The sequence below is a fragment of the Solea solea genome, chromosome 3, assembly GCF_958295425.1.
Source record: "Solea solea chromosome 3, fSolSol10.1, whole genome shotgun sequence".
NCBI classification, from domain to species: Eukaryota; Metazoa; Chordata; class Actinopteri; order Pleuronectiformes; family Soleidae; genus Solea; species Solea solea.
Genome location: NC_081136.1, coordinates 4,088,368 through 4,109,170, shown reverse-complemented (window position 1 = coordinate 4,109,170; position 20,803 = coordinate 4,088,368). Strand labels below are relative to the sequence as shown.

The following is a 20,803-nucleotide window of genomic DNA, read 5'->3' as shown; positions in this document are numbered from 1 at the left end:
AGTTTTTTGGACCTCAAAAGGGTATAAATACAAGAACACACACATCAAACTTGCTTTTATATCTTAGTGAGGACACATCATAGACATTATGCTTTCCCTAGCCCCATACCCTAACCTTAACCATCATGACTAAGTGCCTAACCCTAAGCTTTAACCTTACCCTAACTCTAAAACCAAGTCTTAAGTTTTTTGGACCTCAAAAAGGTATAAATACAAGTACACGCACATCAAACTTGTTTTAGTATCTTAGTAAGGACACATCATTCCCCTACACCTTACCCTAACTCATACCATCACATCTAAGTGCCAAACCCTAACGTGAAAACCAGGTCCTAACCCTGTAAAAACCCTTCAAAGTTATGGGGCCCAGACAAAATGTCCCCACAAAGATAGTTTTTTTTTTGGGTTCTCATAAAAATGTAAATACAAGTACACAAACACACACACAGAGTCTGGTGTGAGCGGATTGAGAAGCTCCAGCCAATGAGCATGTCGCAGCACTAAGCCCACTATGCCCACTACACATCTGTACAGTGACATCACAGCCCAGTGCACGGCAGCTTAAGCTCGATCACAACAATCCTGCACGTCTGCGACCCCACGACCCCGTGGCGTAGTGAGTCCAGCGTTATTTCATTCCCCCTGAAACACTCTCACGCTGAACAAACCATACCCTCTCCATGTTGTCCTGGTATCACATTAAGTCCCAACACACTCTTTCATCTGCAGTATATCTGCTGATTTAAAGGAGCCTGAGACGCGCATGCGCTCGTCCACTTTCATATCTCACGTCTGCGCAGGCAAACAAGTCATTTTTACGAGTGGCCGTTGTTAACAGTTAAGACGCGGCGCTGGACGTGTCTCTGCGTGTGAGACTGAAGCCGACTTTCACTTCCCCGCTAATGATGCCTCTCATATTGTGCTGAGCACAGCGTTCCGTCAGCCAATCACATCCCTTAACTTTTGCCCCCATTTCATCCTGGCTCAATATCACTGACGGTGGAGACTCACTGGCCACTTCTGTAGATATTATAGGTACCTAATAACAAGTCTTGTGCTGCGGTACCTTCTCTACCGTCCAAGGTTTGGCTCCACAGGTATCTGAACATTTAAATACTTAATCACCGGACATTGTGACAGCGACCGAAAGCCGGCATATAACGTAACCCCTTCTTGGGTATGAGATAGAGTTGCCTTTCTAGCATTTGGAACCAGCCTGGCTACTTTTTTACTCCATCCTCTAGAAACAATAAGGCATTTTTGCTCAGCACTTTTTTTGGACTGTTCTCTGTAAGCCTGGAGATGGTTGTCGTCCTGAAACTCCCTGTAGATCAGCAGTTTCTGACTGAAACACTCCAGGCCAGCACAAACGACTGGCCACGTTCAAAGTCACCGTTCTTCCCCCATTCCGTCCTGCTGCATGTTTTGAGCTTCAGCAGGTCATCTTGACCTTGTTCAAATGCCACAGATGTAGATGTGTACCTAATAAAGTGGCTGGTAACTGTATTTAGACAACGGCTGAAGCCATCAGGGGCCACTCTACCGATTGCAAAACACTTTTATGTAAAACTATAAGAACTTCTCACCTGATTTATGACGTCAGTAAACATTTTATGAGCTCAGTCACTAGTTTCAGGTCTTCATCAATACAGCATGGCGTCCATTTTGTAAAACATGGTCCAATTAGTTAAATGCATGATAAAGCAGGGTATGTTTTAAGGCAGTGGTTCCCAACCTTTTTTCCTTGACGCTTGATTTCCCCCAGATAACTTTCACTTTCAATACCTGGCAGTTATTTAGAATTACGGTGCTGAGAATCTGATGCTGGTGAATCTTGGATGGTCGTTTCGCCGCAGTCCTGAGGGCTACCGTAACGACAAATATATGGGCGTAAAGCTCTATTTCTCTGCTTTCCGGGTATCCATCCATCCGTCCGTCTTGTACCGCTTTATCCTCACACCCTGGACAGATCGCCAGTCCATAGTTTTTGAATTTTCTAGATATCACAAGCGGTTTAGGAGTTATGGTAATGAGAAGCATGCATGCCAAATGGTAACAGAAGGGTTAAACGCACATGTGAAGGTCTGGTGTTGCAGAACAGACAGCGTGGAGAAGTCGTCTGCCTTATTTTTCTTCCAGTCAGGCCAGGAGTGTGACCTCAGCTCAGTCTGGCTAATGGGATCTGTTGCTACACAGTTGGAAATGCTGTTAACCTGCTACGTCAAGAGCAAACACTTTGAAGTCACCTGGAACCAAATCCCCTCTGAAGAGGACGAGGTTAGCAGCCAGTTCACCCCACTCCGTTTAATCAAGCCGGCTGAGCTGTGTCTTAACGCTACGGAATCAGGAGCCAGAGCGTGAAAGGTTGTTTCAAGTAGATCTGATATCAGAATAATAGCTCAGTACTTTTTGATCCAATTATCCGTCCACTTTATGGTGATACGGCGCGCTCAGGTTCAGTGAAACAAAGAGAATCATTTCACACTGAAGTTCGTTTTTTTCACAGTAGTCCTTGTTAAGCTTGAGCAGATACTTTAAATTTAAACCATCCAGTAAGCGTTAGATCACTCTCATATGAAAAAAAGGGGGACACTCCATGAGAGAAAAACTGGAAGAAAAGTGAGAACGTGCAACTCTTGTTTGGGAGTCTATTAAAGTGGAAGTCACCTACAGCCGGTGCACTTGTCTTAAATCGGTTGGAGCAGTTGTTGTTTTTTTCAGAAAACTTAAAGTGTGTCAGCAAAAAAAAAAAAATCAATTATTGTCTATACTGCATGTTCCTAAAGCAGGAGTCAGTGAAAATGTTTTGGTTTCGCTTTTTTTTGGATGAATCACCGTTCCTCTCAGTTTCCAGCAACACAGGAAAAAAAAAACACCCAAAGTCTGTTGCTGAATTATTGATGGTGATTGTGATAGTATTTCATAGACGTCAGAGACGTGGCTCTGCCAGCTGCTCGACGCCGCCTCCAAAAACAATAAAACTTTTACTGCGCGGTTTAGTGAAGGTGAAGGACCTCCCAAAGACGACGCTGATTGAATCGTTAATCACTCAACCTGCCGCGGATCCATCATGTTGATGACTCTGACCGAAAGTGAAACGTGAAGTTGTTGATAAAAAGCCGCCAATCAGGTTTAACATCTGTCGATGAAAACACAACAGCAGCCTTTAAAGTTAAAGTCACCTGCGTTTACTCGCCTGTGGTTTTCCTCTTCACAGCTGCGATTATCGAGTCTCATCCACAGGTTGTAAAGTACTTACACTTTTGAGATTGAGGCAGTTTTTCCTGATCAGCACAGCCAGATGTTTGCACGTCATACGTGACAGTTTTTATTTGTTTATCCTTTATTTAGCCAGGAAGGTTCCAAGATACAACCTTCCAAGATACAAGATCTCTTCTTACCAGGGAGTCCTGGTCAAGATAGCAGCACAGTACCAATAGTTACGGAGGCAAAACAATTTCAATTTGTGATATAAAACTCACAACAGAATATAAAAGCTAAAAGGAGAATAATGATAGTAGAGTAAAAAAGACAGACATAATAAATGCAAAGTGTGAAGAAGTGTACAGGCCATCCCGACAAGATCCTCAATCAGAACTCCTCAAAAAGATAAAACAACATGATTGTTTCATGACAGTCCATAAAACACCTTTGAAGACATTCCATGTCCATGGTGCGTAGAAGGAAAACACAGTTTTACCGAATTCTGACTTCCTTGTCGGAACATTTAGGAAAAAAGACTAGAAATATACATACAAGAAGGTCTTGATAGACTGTCTTATGACCGTCATGATATTGAGGATTTATTTAGATTTTATGGCTGTAAAATTGTCAAAAAATGTTCAATGAGTGAGTGCTTCTGCGTCCCTTTTTCAAACATGTGACGCGCTGGTGAACCTTGTCTGTGATTGGACGGTCGTTCCGCGGAAGTCCTGAGGGCCTACCGTAATGAAAGCTAATGCTCCGGTATTTTTTTTCTAGTAGAATTTTCTAGATATCACAAAGGGTCTAGGAGTTATGGTAATGACGAATGAATGATGAAGTACAAATAGTAACAGAAGAGTTGAAAGACAACCAGCCTACAGATTCATACAAAATATAGTGGTGTCGTCCAAGTGATATCTACTTTATAATCGCTAAGAAAGGGCCACAATTTCTGCATAATTACTTAAAAATGCGTCACGATTAGGGGCTTTAGTGATATATTGCCGTCCTTCCTCATGCAGTATGATAATCGATACACCGGGGCAAATATCAATAGTTACTTTAATAAATGAAGGCGCTCGACCTGTCTCGTCATGGCGGTGGCCCTGGGAGAGTTTACAGCGGGATAACGGTGGAGAAATCTACATTAAGAGATGCTCCATCCACGTTCAATACATAGACTTCATGCACTTTGTTCTCTGTGTTGTGAATAAATAGAGAAATCCTGCAACTTTTAACTTTTTATGTTAATGTTTCGGTTTCTTCAGTTAGACAGATATCGCGATGTATCGCTACTTGATTGTCACAGAAGTGTTGTATTGCGTTATTATTGGTATCCTGGACCACATATCGTGAGGTATTTGGGCAGAACTTGCACTCGAGCTAAATAAAACTTGGCGATGACGGTCATTTTCATTAGAAAACAGATTAAATGTAATGAAAATTCATAATAGAAGTTATGTTTTTGTATGTCATTGCGCTGCTGGTCTGGCAATCCATGTCGTTTTTTAAATGTGTGTGTGTGTGTCTTTTTTTTATTTGGGCTCAATGTGCTTGACCGTAGAACTTTACTAGCACTGCACGCTAATGCATCATCGTTATAGGAAGTGAACCAAGGTTAAATGAAAAGGGTTTGATAATATACTCACCACACGACTGCTGCACTGCAATCTCTACATCTCCACCCGTATTGATTCCTGTTTTCTTAGATTCTCTCTTTGATTTCAGCATTTTTTGCACCATTGGTAGTCGTTACCTACGTCTAGAGAATGTACAAGAGTCTAGTTCTCTCTCATGCACGCTCTGCTGAAAGGTCTTTTTGTCGAATGACTGATCAATAACACCAAATATACACTGTCTGCCTCGGCTTTAAGTGGCTGAGAGAAATGCAGTGGGGAGTTCTACATGTGCTCGCTTCAGTAATATCACCGTATGCCCCCGTGTGTGAACAGACGAGGCCATCTTTCACTCTGCACGTTCTGAGTCTGCGACAACCTCTCATTTTGTTCCATAGAGAAAATTGTTAAGGAATTCCAGTGTCCATCGCCACCTCCAATCATACAGAGCTACACTGTAAAATAAATAAAAATTAACAGCGTAGTCATTTACTGCAGGAAGACACAATTGGTTCTGATGAATCATAAATTTGACATTAACTTCTTAAATTCTCTGTTTTATGGGAATGTTTTGTGTTTTCATATTTCATTTCCATAAAATAACGATTCTCTGTTGACCAATCAACAGACTGCACTGTGTCTAGCTCCGCCCTTTAGGCACCAAACCGCTGTGATATTTACACCAACCTAAGGGTCAAGAAGTGGTTGGTTATTTTAACAACTTAAATCATTTAAATCAATTGGTTTCATAAATTGTATATTTGTCATAATTATTAATTATTAATTTTCCATTGACATTTTGTTCATAATCATAATATGGAGAAAACAAATGATGTTTTTAAATTCGCCAAACCGAAAAAAAAAAATTGGATGTATAGATTTTATTATTATATAATTATTATTATATTACACACACATAAAAGCCAATAAAAGAAGCATTTAAAAGCAATAATAAAAAAATATTTGTCATAATTAGTCTTTTTTTGTTTTTTATTTCATTTACGAGTTTAATTTCAAGTTAGTTTCATTCAGTTTCCAGTAAAATGAGTTGAAGACGTACTCAATGGGGACGAGTTGCTTTAAAATCAACAGGATCTTTTTTTACAGTGTAGACTCCGCGCTTGCATGGTTGTGTGCGGCGCTGATGCTCTGACTGATTATTGGTGAAGCCAGAGGAGGAGGACGGTGATAATCCGCACACACTCACACACACACACACACTCACACGGAGAGAGGCAGCATCTGAGCCGCTGACAGAGCTGCATGCAGCCGCCGCTCAGAGAACCATGGAGTCGGTGTCTCTCCGCGGCTTTTACTCTCCAGGAAAAACGTCGGAAGGTCACGTCTAGTGTTTATCACCTGCGCGAGGGTGGGGACGCACGAGGGAGACGTCTGCACAGAGTTGTTTTGTTTTCACTTTACTTGTCGCGTTATTTTTGCCTTGTTTCTCTCCCGTGTTTTCACCGGAGCCCCCCGGACTCTCATGCCGGGAGAGCAGCGTCAGGTCACGGGCTGATTCCCAGTCCTCGCCTTGGGTCTGTTTTTCTGTGGAGGACGGATTTTGGATTTGTTTACCAAACAACAGAGATTATGATTTTCTCAGACATGAGCACGGGGACCAATTCCCCCAAGGTGCACCCACCGAATGGGACCAGGTTTTACACATTCCAGGCAAGTCAAGTGTTTATTCATGGCTCATTTATTTTTATATTTATTGTTGTCTTTTTGTTGTTGTGCTGTCATTGGTGTAAAGAGACACTATGCAAGCTTTGATTATGGGCCATAATAGCAGAGTTGTGCATGTTTGTGTGCAGTCAGTGCACTGAGTGTTGGGTGTTGCCCACCAGCATCTGCACACTAACTCCCATGTTTGCACAGTTTTGTGATTTTTACATTGCAGTTTTGTCATTTTGGTTGAACATACAGGGATTTAACAACAATTGTAATATCTATAAGTTAAGTACAATGCAGAGTCGACGCAGTTCATCGCCTTTTGGAATCAAAATCAAAATCGTAACGATTCATTCTGATAGTATTGCAAAATCTGCAATTGAACCAATTTCTGAAATTTCTTCTACTTTTCTGTTTACAATGCCAATTAATACGTATAAATACTCATAAATATTTGAATCAATATCTTTAAATTCTTATCCTTGCGTTGTTGTACGGTACAATATTTAGAGTCTTTATGCAAGACTCCCCAAAAATAGCCCTTTAAAAAAAAATGCAAATAATCTAGACGAGCGTCAAATGGCAGTAAAACCTGCTGCCACCTAGCTGTTGGAGGCTTAACTACAACAACATATCATGCTATCTTGTGTCTTGTATCTCGTGTTTGCATATTTTCTTATGCCTGTAGTATAGTAATAGATTTTTTAATAACTAGCAAAGCAAAATATGGGACTTTTTTATATCTGAGTGCTAATATTATTTTTACGTACTCCTGTCATAATGGGGGATATTTATAGGTTTGCATATATCAATGATACATTTTAATACGAGCAGATACCGATAAAAACAACAATGTTTTATGCATAAACAATATAGAGCTTTCTTTGTTTGGATCAGTGGGAGAAAAGAGGAGGAGAGTCAAATGCTGCCATCTAGCTGTTGGAGGTGTAAACACAACACAAAACCATTTTCCGAGAATCTTTTTGATGTTCAGTGTAGCGATATTTTCTTATTTGAAGTAATCCTCCATCTTGTTTTGGATTCTATAAAAAAAATGTTCACAACGTTTTTAGCCAAATCATTCAACCCTAGTTGAAAAAGTGACTCAGGTATTTTCAGTCTTTATGTAATCGTGCTTCAAAAACACACACACACTCAAAGGAATATTGCAAAAGGAACTTGGGTTTCACACTTCATGCTTCATAAATAAAACATAAAACACTCAGAGATCATCTGCTGTATAATGAGGTACAGTTATTCATGCTGAGCCCACACTGTCTTTCTCACACTCTCCGTGTCTATATTTAAGTGGCGAGTGTTTAAAAAGGGAAATAAGAGCAGACGTACACAGTTGCATTGATCACTATATTCGGCTCTGCTCGGAGCTCATGCACAGCAATGGAGCCGTGTCAGTGGACGCTGATCGATCGTGTGATCCACATGATTCCTGTAACCGAGCCAGATCTGATTTTTATTTCACTGTGGGTGGAGTTTTTTTTTTTCTTCTTGTCTCACAGCAGTGTTTAGAAAAACCCGCTGGTTACTTGTTCTAGTATAAAAGGTGGTTGCTTTTCATGTGACTTCAAAGGTCACCTGGTTTATTGACAAGAAATTGAATATGCTACCTTTTAAAGTGTGTTTTTTTAAGTGTGTAGGTAACTAGTGGGCGTCACACTCTCTGAATCGTATAGTAAAAGTGCATAAAATAAACAGAAAAAACAGCAGTGGGCCACACATGGAGCCCATAAATGAATTAAATGCTAATAAATCATTTAACATAAAACATAATACAAATAAATGAATAAGGAAACCATAACACAAAACACACAGGAGGAAACAGTTACGTACCACTTCCCTGGTATATCACATAGTCCCCACAATGCAATGTTTAAGTCACGATACAATAATATCACAATATTTATGTCACAATACGATAATATCACTATATTGATGATACTGAGTATTTGCAAAATCATATATTGCGACATACTCACACAACAGGCATTTTTCATGCATGTTTACAGTTGAAAAATTTGCTAAATATGCTAAAAAACAAATTCATGCTTGGTGTCTCAAAGGTGATATAATATCGCAATATGATATAATAAAACGGACAGTAGTAAAAATGTATTACTGAAAGCAAAAGTTCCACACGACTGTCGGGTAAAACAGTTCACCACGTTCCAGTTCCGAAGTTGTGAGCACAAATGCTTGCTAGCTTGGGCCAGCCATTGTTAGCAATACCAGTTGAAATCAATGCTATCAATGTAGCAACATTTCTACTAGGGACGGGACGATACCACTAGTTTGTGTCCCATACCGATACCGATATCACAAACTCGAGTATCTACCAATACCGACATTAGTCCAAGACCATTTATGAACTATGAAGCTGTTAACGACATATTTTTGCTGAGTCATGTCAAAGAAATAATTCTCCAACTGTGTAACAAATGTTATTCTCCCAAAAAGAGGAAATAAACAGCCCTAACATGACAGCTAAAATGCTTCTGCTGATCCTTACCTACATTTGATAGTTTTATAGTGGTTTATAGGATTTTCATAAAAAGTGTATAATAGCAGCCATCTTGTGATCCTAATATGGCATATGCGAGGTTGGAAAATCCCGGGTTTCCGACTACAAATGGAATGCACCGATACACGCTGGAACCCTTCCGCACTGATGAGCACTCAGTTTTAGATCAGGTGTTTATGGAGAAACACACCTGCGTGTCTTATCAGTCTCATCACAGTCTGGAGCAGCAACAGAGCCAAGTGGAAGATCGGCATGAGATGATGATGATGATGATATTTTTAGATGACTTCGTGTTTTTACAGTAAACAACAAAGAGGCCCAGGGGCTTCTGAAGCCAAATAAGGCACCAGTATCATTATCTCTGCAGCTTGAATCACCTCGTCCAACCTTTTACTGCAGAGCGTCTGACTTTCACATTTGAAGATGGGATTTCTTTTTCACCCTTCGGCATTATCGTAAACCTCTTCACCCGTTTAATGTCAAATCATTAGTGAAGAAAGGTTCCCCTGAGGGCTTTTACCTGTTGGAAGGTGAACTTCGTCTGATATCGCAAAATCAAAGGCATCCATACTGTAGCTCTTAGATTATAGTTGCAGGAAAATCCCCCGTTAAAAATAGTAATTGTAGGGAAAGTCAGCTTTTGGCTGCCTCACTACACATAAATCATACTTTTTTTTTCTCCCACTCTTCAGAGGTAATATAAGATCTAGCATGCTCGGTTAAGTAAAAGCGTGCATCACTGCATCGAGTCATCCCAAACCAGTTCTGTCTCAGTTTGAACACAGTTCTCCTCAGATTGTTTACCAACTCCTAATGATATTCATTTTATCAGATTGTCCTCCCCTGGTTTGCAATTATAAATCAGCCAGGGTAAATTGAATTAAATTGCAAAGTAGGGTGTCTTTTGAAGCCTCGGCAGCTCCACGAGGGCCGATAAAGCCGCTCACTTCCTTGAGTATTCACCGCCACGGCTCTGCAAACGTGTAACCCAAAAGTGCCAAGAGTTGGCTTAGGTTTTGGAGCTCCATATATATCCCGCCACGCAGCTGTCCCTTTTTTGATATACTTTAATGACATTTGGAGTTAATAATGTTGGTATTTCAATGTGAAGCACAAGACGAGGGAAGAACATGTCTTCTTCTCTGTTGTTTTTAGCAACTATACCGTAGTTGGAGAAGATTGCGTGGCTTAGTATTTGGCTGAGAGTCGGTACAATTCTCACCAGATTCCCCGTTTAGGCATGATAATGTTTGCTTATTGTTACCAAACATCGTCTAGAGTTGAGGTTGAAGGTTGGAGGCAGAAGGAACAGCACAGTCATAGGGTTCATTCTCTGTTAACCAAGAATGTACAAGAAATTCATGAATCTTGATACAATCTTCAGCAATCCATCCAGGAGTTGTTCAGATGCTCAAATGTGGAAACTTGCAGATCAGCCAAACCTGGTTTTGGATGTGTTCTAAGAATACTTGAGGATGTCAACGTCCACAGATGTTTCTCTGGACTTCTTCTGGAACTTTTCCTGTCGGCTCCTTTATCAAAAATGTTTTGGACAGTGTCCGCATGAACCCAGGAAAGAACGCAATCTTTGGAAATGTTTACGGCAAGCAAGTGGGACGCGTGTACTGCCTTCTGCAGACACCACCCCTCGATCACCCCTTGAACATTCTGGAAATCTGTAACTACCTCAGACCCAGACAGTTCCCCACTGTGTTCTACACAAGTGATTGACAGACTCCAGGAAAAAGTCCAGACCCAATTTTGTTTTAGAAAGTTTTCCAACATTCTTGTCTGAAAACCACTCATAAGACCAACATTACCATCCCTTTAGCCACACTGCTAGCTTTTTACATGATGCAGTTCTGCTCCATCACTCCTTTTTCTAATGCACATATTAGTGGGTTCACAGCACAGTCAGAACAATTTGTCTCTTGGATGTGATGCAAGCTCAGAGCACAACCTCTACCGTGGTATAGGGGTTTCACATAGATAGTTTGCATTTGCCCGCTAGCAGCGTAAAGCAGGAAAAAAAAGACATTCACGCAGTGTCATCATCTTGCAGCTTTTCCAGTCAGGAGAACAATGTACACAATGTTCTCTGCTCCAGGGGCGATTTGTTTTGGTTTGAGCTTCAAAGAAAAACAACTCACGCTGGGTGTAAAAGTTCAAACAAGGAGAATCCAGTGTGAGTCAGGTGCTAGACTTCTTTTCTTTTGGGGAAATCACGAAAAACAGTGCTTATCAGCCTAAAACGCTTTGGTTTCCATATGGCCGATACATCACCTCTAGCAGTGGAAGGAACTATTATAGCAGGAGGCTTACACAATTAGAAGCAATTGCATATGAGGAATTAGGTAACACTGACTACATAACCCAATCAGAGCCCTGGCAAAGTCCCTCCAAACTTGGCAGCCAACTTTCAGACAGATCGTCGGATGCATTTTACTCGTCCCCGCAGCATTTTTTCGCTCATAAATATCCCTTTGGCCCCAGTTAAGGGGGGAGAGGAGTGGAAATTAGCCGCTCCTCACTGCACTCCTTCACAGAAATCCTCTGCTCTGCAGTAAACTGTCATTTTTGAAAGGTTTATGGCTGCGCGGCAGCAGTGGGGAATTTGGCAAAAGAGTTGAGTGTTTTTGGAGTCCGGTTCGTCTCCGAGCGTCTGTCCTCGCTGCTCTGTTTGTAAGCACGACTGTAGGCCATGACTGCTTTGTTTGACTGTCCCTTTGCATTCAGGGCTCGTCTTTTACATTGAGTCAGGTATGCACCTCCAGTGCTGGGATCTTCCGATTGCAGCTCTCCCGCATTTCGACTTGGGCTGTGTGCAGGAACGGAGCACAGTGTCTCATTCACATGCACAAATCAGCCTCTCTACACACCCACACCTGAACGTCCTCATAAGCCCAATGGAGCAGAGACGGTCTGCGAGACGGGGGATGATTCATCAGGTTTATGACAGGCACGAACCAATTTCTCCCGTCTCATTGCGGGAGCTGCCTTAGCAACGTTTTGAACTCCGGCGGACACGCTTGCAGCTGCGCTGCCTGCACTCCCATGCTATTAAAGTCCATTCCAATTCATTTGAGAGGAAGTTTAGACTCTGCGAAGCAACGATTTCCAGGATATTTGCTGATTTTAGCAACTCCAGTGGGAAGACTTTTCTGAATGTAAATTGAATCCATTCAGATTCTGTAGTGTAGTGGACCTTTGACGGGCTTTTAAAGACTTGAAATTGTTATTTGGCAGGTGATTAGTAGATCTAACCATAACGAATGTTGACTTCAGAAGATGCTGAAATCCTGTTATCAGTACCAGAGAAGGTTAGCTTCTTTAAAGATACATTTTGCGATACGTTAGCATAGCGAAAGCAGTCAAACATGCGGCTCTGCCTCACTGTTGTATTTTCAAGTGTTAAGTGAAGTTGCTACTGTTACCCATTTACCTAACGCAAGGTTTTTACTTGATAAAGTGGTTTAACATTTTTGCTAACTTTCGAGTGCTTGTCTGATATGATGTCTGGAGAGTAAACAAACAGTCAGTACGTTTACATGCGGAGTTTAATCAAGCTAATGCCATAGTCTGGCTAAGACAGGCAATCCGACAACTTGTAGGCGACGCTGTACCTCTTTATAATGTGTATTGAATCAGTTTCCTGTTGACTTTTACGTCACAGAAAAACAATTATCATTAAACATTATCCAGTTATCTTAGTCTGACTAAGACTAGCTAGATTTTAGTCAGACTAACGTGTTTGCATGACATTAAGAATACTATTTTATTGTCTTAGTCAGACTAAAGTCAGACTTTTAACATGCATGTAAACACACAGTGTTGCACATACTGTACTTACCTGACACTGGCAGTTTTTATTTGGGGCATTTTTTCTGATTTCCAACCAGTGAATTTAGAGTAAGCAAAACATAGATATTGATACTGGTGGTATTATTTGTTCAGTCACCGATTGACACTTCAGTATTGACCATCATGTATGTGATATCAGTTTAAAAGCAGTTTTCAGTACCCGTGCCTGCCAGTATCATGTGCTCAGAGAAGGTTAAGAGAATGAGTCAAAAGTCAAACCGGCTGACCTTTTCCTTACACGCTGGCAGGTTGTAATTGCTCACATATACATCAAACACGTCCCTTTGGTATCTATTTCCTGCCACTGCTCTCCTGAGTGGTGTTTGTACATACAGCATGTGTGTGTGTGTGTGTGTGTGTGTGTGAGTGTTTGCCCTATTTTCTTAGTCTTTTTTTAATCAGCCCTCATGCATTTGAAATCTGGCCGGGGCAGATGGGAAAGGGGAGTTTGACCCACTTTGATGGATTCCACACCCGATTAAAAGGATGAGTGAGCTTTCGAAAGCAAGAGGCCCCTCCGTGTACATGTCGATGTGTACTATACTGTGTGTGTGTGTGTGCGTCACCGTGAAGTAAACCGTAAATCTCACACGTTCAAACAATTCAACATAAAAACTTGAGTTTGAACACAAGTATTGTTGAAAAGGACAGTGTTCAGCAGCTTTCCCTCTCTTGCTGTTTACATATGACAGAATATTGGAGCTTGATGACTCAGCATTTTTTACTTTCTGGTTAATGGCTTTCAGGAATGTCCCATAATGAGATCATATGGGATTTTTTAAATTTACATATTTACTCTCATTGGTATAGAAAAACAGTTCTGAAAGTTTTCTGCAGTTTTCACATTAGCAAAAATAATAATAATAGTAGTCATGAAATCTACAGTGCAGCACTTTCTTACCCCTTAAACACCTAAGCCTCAAAATATAGGTCTGGACTTTTGCTTATTTTAACCATAAAAGGGCCAGAAAATGTGCTTTTGAATAACTTGCAATATCCGGCAGTTATTTACAATTCACTGCATGCTAACGTAGTGTATCAACAATTTAAAATGAAGAAAATTTCAAAAATGTATTGAGAAAAGACACTGTAGTTATTTTGTGTGTTAAATTTTGAAATGTGAACAGTATAAAACACATTTAAAATAACATTTGTTTGAGTTTTTTTTGGTCTCAATGTGCAAAAACAGATATGAATAATGAAATTACCGTAATAACCACACATTGGCGTTGACGTGCAACTTCGCAGCTTTCAGAAAATGTATCCGTCAGCACAAACCATGGAGTAATTACGGTAATGCAAAGTGTGAAAGGGTTAACAGTGTTCCCTAACAACAATTCTACTGTCACAACAACAAATTGCTTTAAAAAGTATAATATTAAGTCTACTCTCTCTCTACTCTTTTTTTTTTTTACCCATGTACAGTATGTTTTAAAGTTGAAACATATAGAGAGACACAGGGGGACACGAGCGTTATTTCCTGACAATGACTAAACTGTAGAATATATGTCCCACCTTATCTTTTAATGTGAGGTGCAGCCTAGTTCTTCTCCACCTCTTTATCAAACACCACTCTTTAATCCCCCCGAGTGTCGCGTCAGCCGCTGGTTTGCACCGTGTCGAACGATGACGCAAATGTGATACAGACGGAGATTGTGGCCCCATACACTCGACACCTATCAGACGGGGATTTAAATTAAAGAAAGGGGGGCGGGAGGGGGTAACGCATGAACCAGACCACTCTCTCAAACAGGCTCTCGTGCGGCAACAACCCCTCTTTAATGATGTAATTATGATGTAACCCTTCACTGGTGTTGTTGCACTGCTCATCTTGAAAGGTGGACACAGTTTCTTTTGGTCTGCGGCTTGACAGAATATTGAAGGTGTCAGCTTACCATTTTTTATTTCCAGGGTGAATTCTACTTGTTGCGGTCACGTGGTTCAGCCCTGGTGCCTCACAGCAAGAAGTTTGCGGGTTTGAATCTCAGTTTGACCAGCGCTTGCATGTTCCCCTTCAATCTCTGGCTTAAACATGCTGCGTCCTTGACATGGAATAACATACAGAGTGATATGGAATTGTCAGATTTCATCTCTGTGGGGGAGATTAAGTCGATTTTGAAGGATGGCGAGGATCCATCATGTTTCCATCATGGTACAGTTTGGTTTGGTACAGTACGATATGCAGACGCGGATGATTCTGAATCGATTAAATATGATTCACACAGTGAGACAAAGACTTTCTGAAGACTGATTGGAAGTGCGCCAAGATGCGTCGATAATCGTTTCATAATGGAATTGTGAGGCACCTAAAGATTCCCACCCCTACCACTCGTACCGTATCAATACTCTACTAAGGTTTTGACAAATGGAGTTTGGTTAGAACCATACCAAACTGAACCGTGCCACTCCTCGGTTGATATGATAAGTTTTAGAAATTGCACCTGTATTATAATTGGTGTTGTCCTTGACTGGTGACCTGTCCAGGATGTGTCCTGCCTTTCTCAGCTGCTATTAGCTCCAGCTCCTCCTACAACATTCAGAGGATAAGCTGTGCACTGAATGGATGGATGGATGGACTTGTCGTACTGGGTCAAATGACTCCGTAAGCATTTATTTGCTACCCTGAGTGACATCAGCCCTCGAGGGTCCAGGTATTAGAAATGTCCTCTGTGACGGAACAAAGGCAATAAGGTAACATTTAATTAGGACGGGAAAAAGGACGCGTTTAATAGAAGTGGCCCCGGTGCTGTGAGTCGGCAATACCTTCACAAGTGATTCTCATTAGCAACATGTCAGTTGGTAATTAAAGCAGCAGCAGCAGCTGCTTTCTGGCTGGTTTGGGGCGACAGAGAGCGAGGCGTCAGCGGAGACGTGAATCACGGCGAGTGATAAAACCTGCAGCTACCTCAGCGCTGATCACCTCACTGGGGACCCATTCAGCCGCTGACGTTGTGTCATTTCCGCCTAGATTCAATGTTCAGTGACCATGTAATTCCATGACAACACGAACATCCATCACTTAACTTCTCTTCCCCTGCACCGAACACACACCTGCACAGACACGTAGTCCTACATAAGTTTTTACCGTCCTCCTAAAAGAACAGGGTCACATCTTGTCCCCTCTGAGACAATTGTCAGCATATTTGTCACTGCTCTGAACCAAAAACCTCCTGCTGCCCCGACCTGCTCCTGCATTTGGGTTTTTGGGTTAGAGGTAGTTGTAAGTCATGGTAGAAGAATGTACATTTGTGTTTATTCCAAACATTCAGGTTAGACGGGGGTTCCCAAGGGTCCTTGACATCCTTGAATGTTTGTGAAGTTTTTGAAAAATCACCCTAAATAGACATGGGTCATTGAAGGTATTTAGGTAAATACCCAAAGTCCACTTGTTTCATGCGCCCTGCATTGCTTGATGTATGTCGCCACACCCCAACCAGAGCCTTAAGGTCCAATGACCAACTGCTGCTGGAGGTTCCAAAAGCCCGACTTTTGCCATGGCTGCCCCCAGACTCTGGAACAGGCTCCCCCTCTATATCCGAACCTCGCAGAACCAAGAGACTTTTAAATCCTCCTTTAAAACCCACTTCTACTCTGGCACTGTCGACTGTCTCTCTCCCCCTGCTGTTGTCGTGAGATTCCGCGCAGAGCAACGAGCGAGGAACGTCAAGCAAGAGAGAGCAAATGACGTGATTCCAAGATCTCTGGCTGGCTTGTAGTCCAAGATCCCAAGGACAATCACGTGTCCAGATGGAGAGCATGCTGCAAATCAATAAAAGGATTGTCGTCTGGTGGTGCCAACAACCCGCACAAGACAATCCAGACACTTGTCGTGTGTTGTTCCACGTTGGTGGTTCTTTTCCACGGAGCGCTACCAGAACAGGGGGCGTCCCTGTCTCTCTTCAAGAAGCTCTTGAAGACCCAGCTCCTCCAAGAGCATCTTCTGTCCTAGCACTTACCCTTACCCCCTCCCCAGCTTTAGCGTGTCCTGTGTTTGGTATTTGGTCCAATGTTATTCAGACGGTGTCGACACAGTTTGTCTGTCAGGGAAAAATCAGAGCGAACAACGTGATGGAAGTGAAGAGAAGTCTTGTGTCACATGTATTATTTGCTCAGCTGATCCTTTCAGATCCTTCCATCTGGTAAAAAATGGCCATTCACTGTCCACGGTGCTGAAACTGGAACGCCCATTCCATAAGGAAACCCTTCCACGGCCGTTTATTTTTATAGCCGGCACATTCTCCGTAATAGAAATACCATTAGCTCCACATCTCTCCACGTCTCTTTGTTTTCCAGCCCCCGTCGCTCCACTCCCACTGTAACACGTGTGGTTTTCATTAATGAAAAACCGAACCAGAACGCGGTACATTTGGAGGGGAAATAGCGTCACCGTGAGCTTCATTCATCGCGAACCCCCGCTGTAGCACGTTCCATTTCATCTCCGTGATTACTCTCCACCGTTTCCCCCCTTGCAGTCGCTCACGTGAGGCGATACACTGCGCTGTGGCCTTTTGTGAATAATGCAGTGGCAATAAAAATCTATGCTGTGTTCAATTACAGCAGCTTTGGCTGTCTACATTTGTTTTTACTGCCGCTCTCCCTCACTCGTGCAGTGCAACTTTGTGTGTGTGTGTTTATGGCAAAACGAGGCTGTGAGATCCAACAAAATTAATTTTATCCTCCCTTTATTTCTCTATTAAACTGCAAAGTGTTTTCAAAAGTGTGTTCGGTCTCTTGTAAGCAGACAAAAAAACATGTTTTTGTCTCTCTGCTGTTGGTAGAATTGTGGATTTCCAGTCCCTGTGCTGTGACCTTTAACATAGATTTAAACATGTTGTCTTACAGTCAATAGACAAACGACAGGCGGTGTAATTAGCGAGACATGCCAAAGAAAATGAAACCCTCTCTCTAAGAAAGAAAGTCGATGCTTGGTTATTACGTCCTTCTTTGGCCTTTGACCTTTTAGTGTCCTCTCTCCGGGTCAACATAAAGAGAACGATCGGTTGTTTTCCGTGTTTTCTTCTAGGGCCACCACCTCTACATTCTGGTTAAATTAGGGAATGACTTAACAATGTTACAGCTCTTTAAAGGGCGGCTATGTGAAAGTGAATCATGACACCAGTGGTGAAACGCGAGTCCAAGCGGTCTATAAAACAACAGGGTTGTAAACGTTTACAAGGTCATGGAGGGACGGCGGATGTGATTCATGCACGTCTGGATCCACGTATAGGTTTTTCATTTAAAAAAATAACTAAAAAAGAACAGTTAACTTGGAGAAAGACTGTAAAAAAACTTGATTATACACAAGACAGAAGCAGCTCTGTTGTGCATCGGCCGATACGGCAAACCCCACCCATCATGTGCTGAAATGAAACCCTCCAGAATCAATACCTCAGCTTGCGGGCTCACATGGGATAAACAGTCAACAGCAACACGGAGACTCGGCACCTGCACTGACACCGATAGAAACTCAGCTAAAAAACGGTCTTTGGTACAAAATGACTTTGGTAGAAGTTGAAGTTTTTATTTAATTACTTACGTAAAAGTCTTAAAGTATAACATTTACTGTACTTAAGTATCAAAGGTAATATTCTGATATAACATGTACTTAGCGTTAGGATTGAGCCATGGTGGATCAGTGGTAGGGCGAGTTGTCTTTCAACTGGAAGGCTGTGGGTTCAATTCCTGGCTCTGCTAAGTCTATGTGTCCTTGAGCAAGACACTTGCAAAACCTTGTAAAAGTAAAAGTTGCGAGAAATATGAATAACACTTAGTATGGGAAGTATTTGTACTTCGTTACATTACATTACAACACTGGCTAAGGGTAACACGTGGGACATTTTGCCGATATATTGCTCCAAATTATAGAGGAATATCAATAAATATCGGTATTGAAAACAAAACACCGTCACCTGCTGTAGTTGGTTACCCTCTCTGTCCAAACCAGGGAACCGGAGAACATTTTCTTTTCTGTCCGAGGAGGATGATTTGTGTGGAGAGCCCTTCAGGTGAGCCCGGAGCACAAAAACCATTCAGGAATTTTAATGAAAGTGTAAAATGTCGCAGCAGGCAACACGAACGAAAGAGGAGACTCAGACAATTAACAGGTACATGTCGCACTGGAAGATGAGTAGCATTATGATGACCACAAAACATTTTAGAGGCTACAGCCTTTTCTGTTGGCCTGATTTTTTTGAGTTTGTTTCATTTTAATTAAATTTAATAGAAACGTTTAAAAATGTGTAATTCACCCCACAGGGGACAATTCAACGAGCCAAAAATACAACGTAAACAAACTATAAACAAATTAAAGTACATGCCATACGTGTGTGGAAACAATTCATGTATATAAAAAAACAGTACATAAATATAGTTATATATATTATATTATATAGTTTATTACACTGTAAAAATGTTCGGTTGCTCGGTCATTATGTTATACCTTGCGGCTCCTGTACGAGGATTTGAGTCTCAAGCACATCAGTCTGTGTTTGTCACCGTTTCCAGTTTCCAGTTTCCTGAAATGTGTCGGGCACCACGTCTCCAGTCGTGTTGTGATTTGTATTTCCAGTGAAACCCTTTCATGTGAGGACCGAATATTCACCGGGCAGTCGTTTTTATAGTCAATCTGTGGAGACTCAGACTGAAGCTCGCTGCAGAGTCTTTTCCATCCATTAAAATGCCCCCTTTTTTCTATTTATAAGGTTGATTACATGCTGCAGGCGGCAGCTATTGAGTTCCTCCAGCAGCAGTTTTGGCACTGGAGCCCTAGAGTTGCTGTTTTTTTTTATGGTCCGACAGCACTTCGCCCCTCGTTGGCAGACTTTAGGGTCACTGGAACATTCAAAGTCACACTGAAGGTGAAGCGTGCGGTCAAGTACCCGCTGCTGCCAAACTGTAGGCTTTTAAAGTGCGTACTTAGTTGATTGTGGGGAATTTTCATTATCAGGATAATCGTGAATTTAAAAAAAACACAGTCCTAGTGATTTACTTCCAGGATTTACACAGTTCTCATTTAAGATTCTTGTTTTTCACCTAATCTCAGTACATTTCTATGAAGATTTTTTTTGTAATTTAGTGTTTTTTTTGACAGTTATTACAGCACCTGCAGTACCTTGTTTTTGAAAAATACATTTCCTAACGATACGCGTTATCCAATCCAAACTTTATTTATAAAGCACTTTAAAAACAGCAACCGCTGTACATGAGCAATCAATTAAAAACAAATAAAATACAAAAACATAAGACCTAATAGACCTTAGAACAAACGATAAAACACACAATAAAATACTGTAGAAAGTATAAAAAAACAACACAAACAAGTCATACAATAAACTACAAAAAAAAGATGCGTTTTAAAAGAAAAAAACTTTTAATGGGCAAAACACATATTTGGCCACACCTAAGTATTGAATCCACATGTTTCAATCAGGTTTCTGACTCTAGGCCCCCTTATCTCCAATGAAGGACACAGAAAAAGGTCCTTCTCTCGTCCAACATGACTGTGTCCCAGTGGACAAAGCAAGGACTATAAAGACATGTTTTACTTTGAGTTTAGTGTGGAAGAACTTAACCGGCCTGACCTTTAACCATCGAGCACCTTTGAAACGCACTGGAACAGAGATTGTGAGCCAGGTCTTCTCGTGTAGAACATCGGTGCCTGACCTCATCAATGCTCTACATTGAATGAATGGACACACCTTAATCTGAACCTTTAACTCCCCAAACCGAGCCTTCAAAGATACGAGGACCTGCTGAAATGTCCATATAGTGTTCTTGTAAACGTCTTCTTACGGACACAATTTAAACGAAGGTAGAGTAGAGAAGGATAACTCCTCGTCAGTGTCTTGTGTCTCTCGCTGTTTAACCAAACAATTGGTTGGGAGTAAATTGGCATGAAATTAAAGAATTTCTCATT

The 20,803-nt window shown here is 41.4% G+C and overlaps 1 protein-coding gene across 13 annotated transcripts in view; it reads left to right on the top strand.

The window, feature by feature from the left end:
- The window catches only part of ppfia2 (PTPRF interacting protein alpha 2), a 164,687-nt gene that overhangs the window by 53,608 nt on the left and 90,276 nt on the right, over window positions 1–20,803 (top strand). For 8 of the 13 annotated variants that reach the window (XM_058624457.1, XM_058624466.1, XM_058624461.1 and 5 more), the window contains exon 1: window positions 6,030–6,491. The exons of the other annotated variants lie outside the window; for them this stretch is intronic. In XM_058624457.1, coding sequence (XP_058480440.1) covers window positions 6,084–6,491 — 408 coding nt within the window. In that variant the 5' untranslated portion in view covers window positions 6,030–6,083. Of the gene's footprint in view, window positions 1–6,029; window positions 6,492–20,803 lie in introns of those variants that run through there. 13 annotated transcript variants of the gene reach the window in all.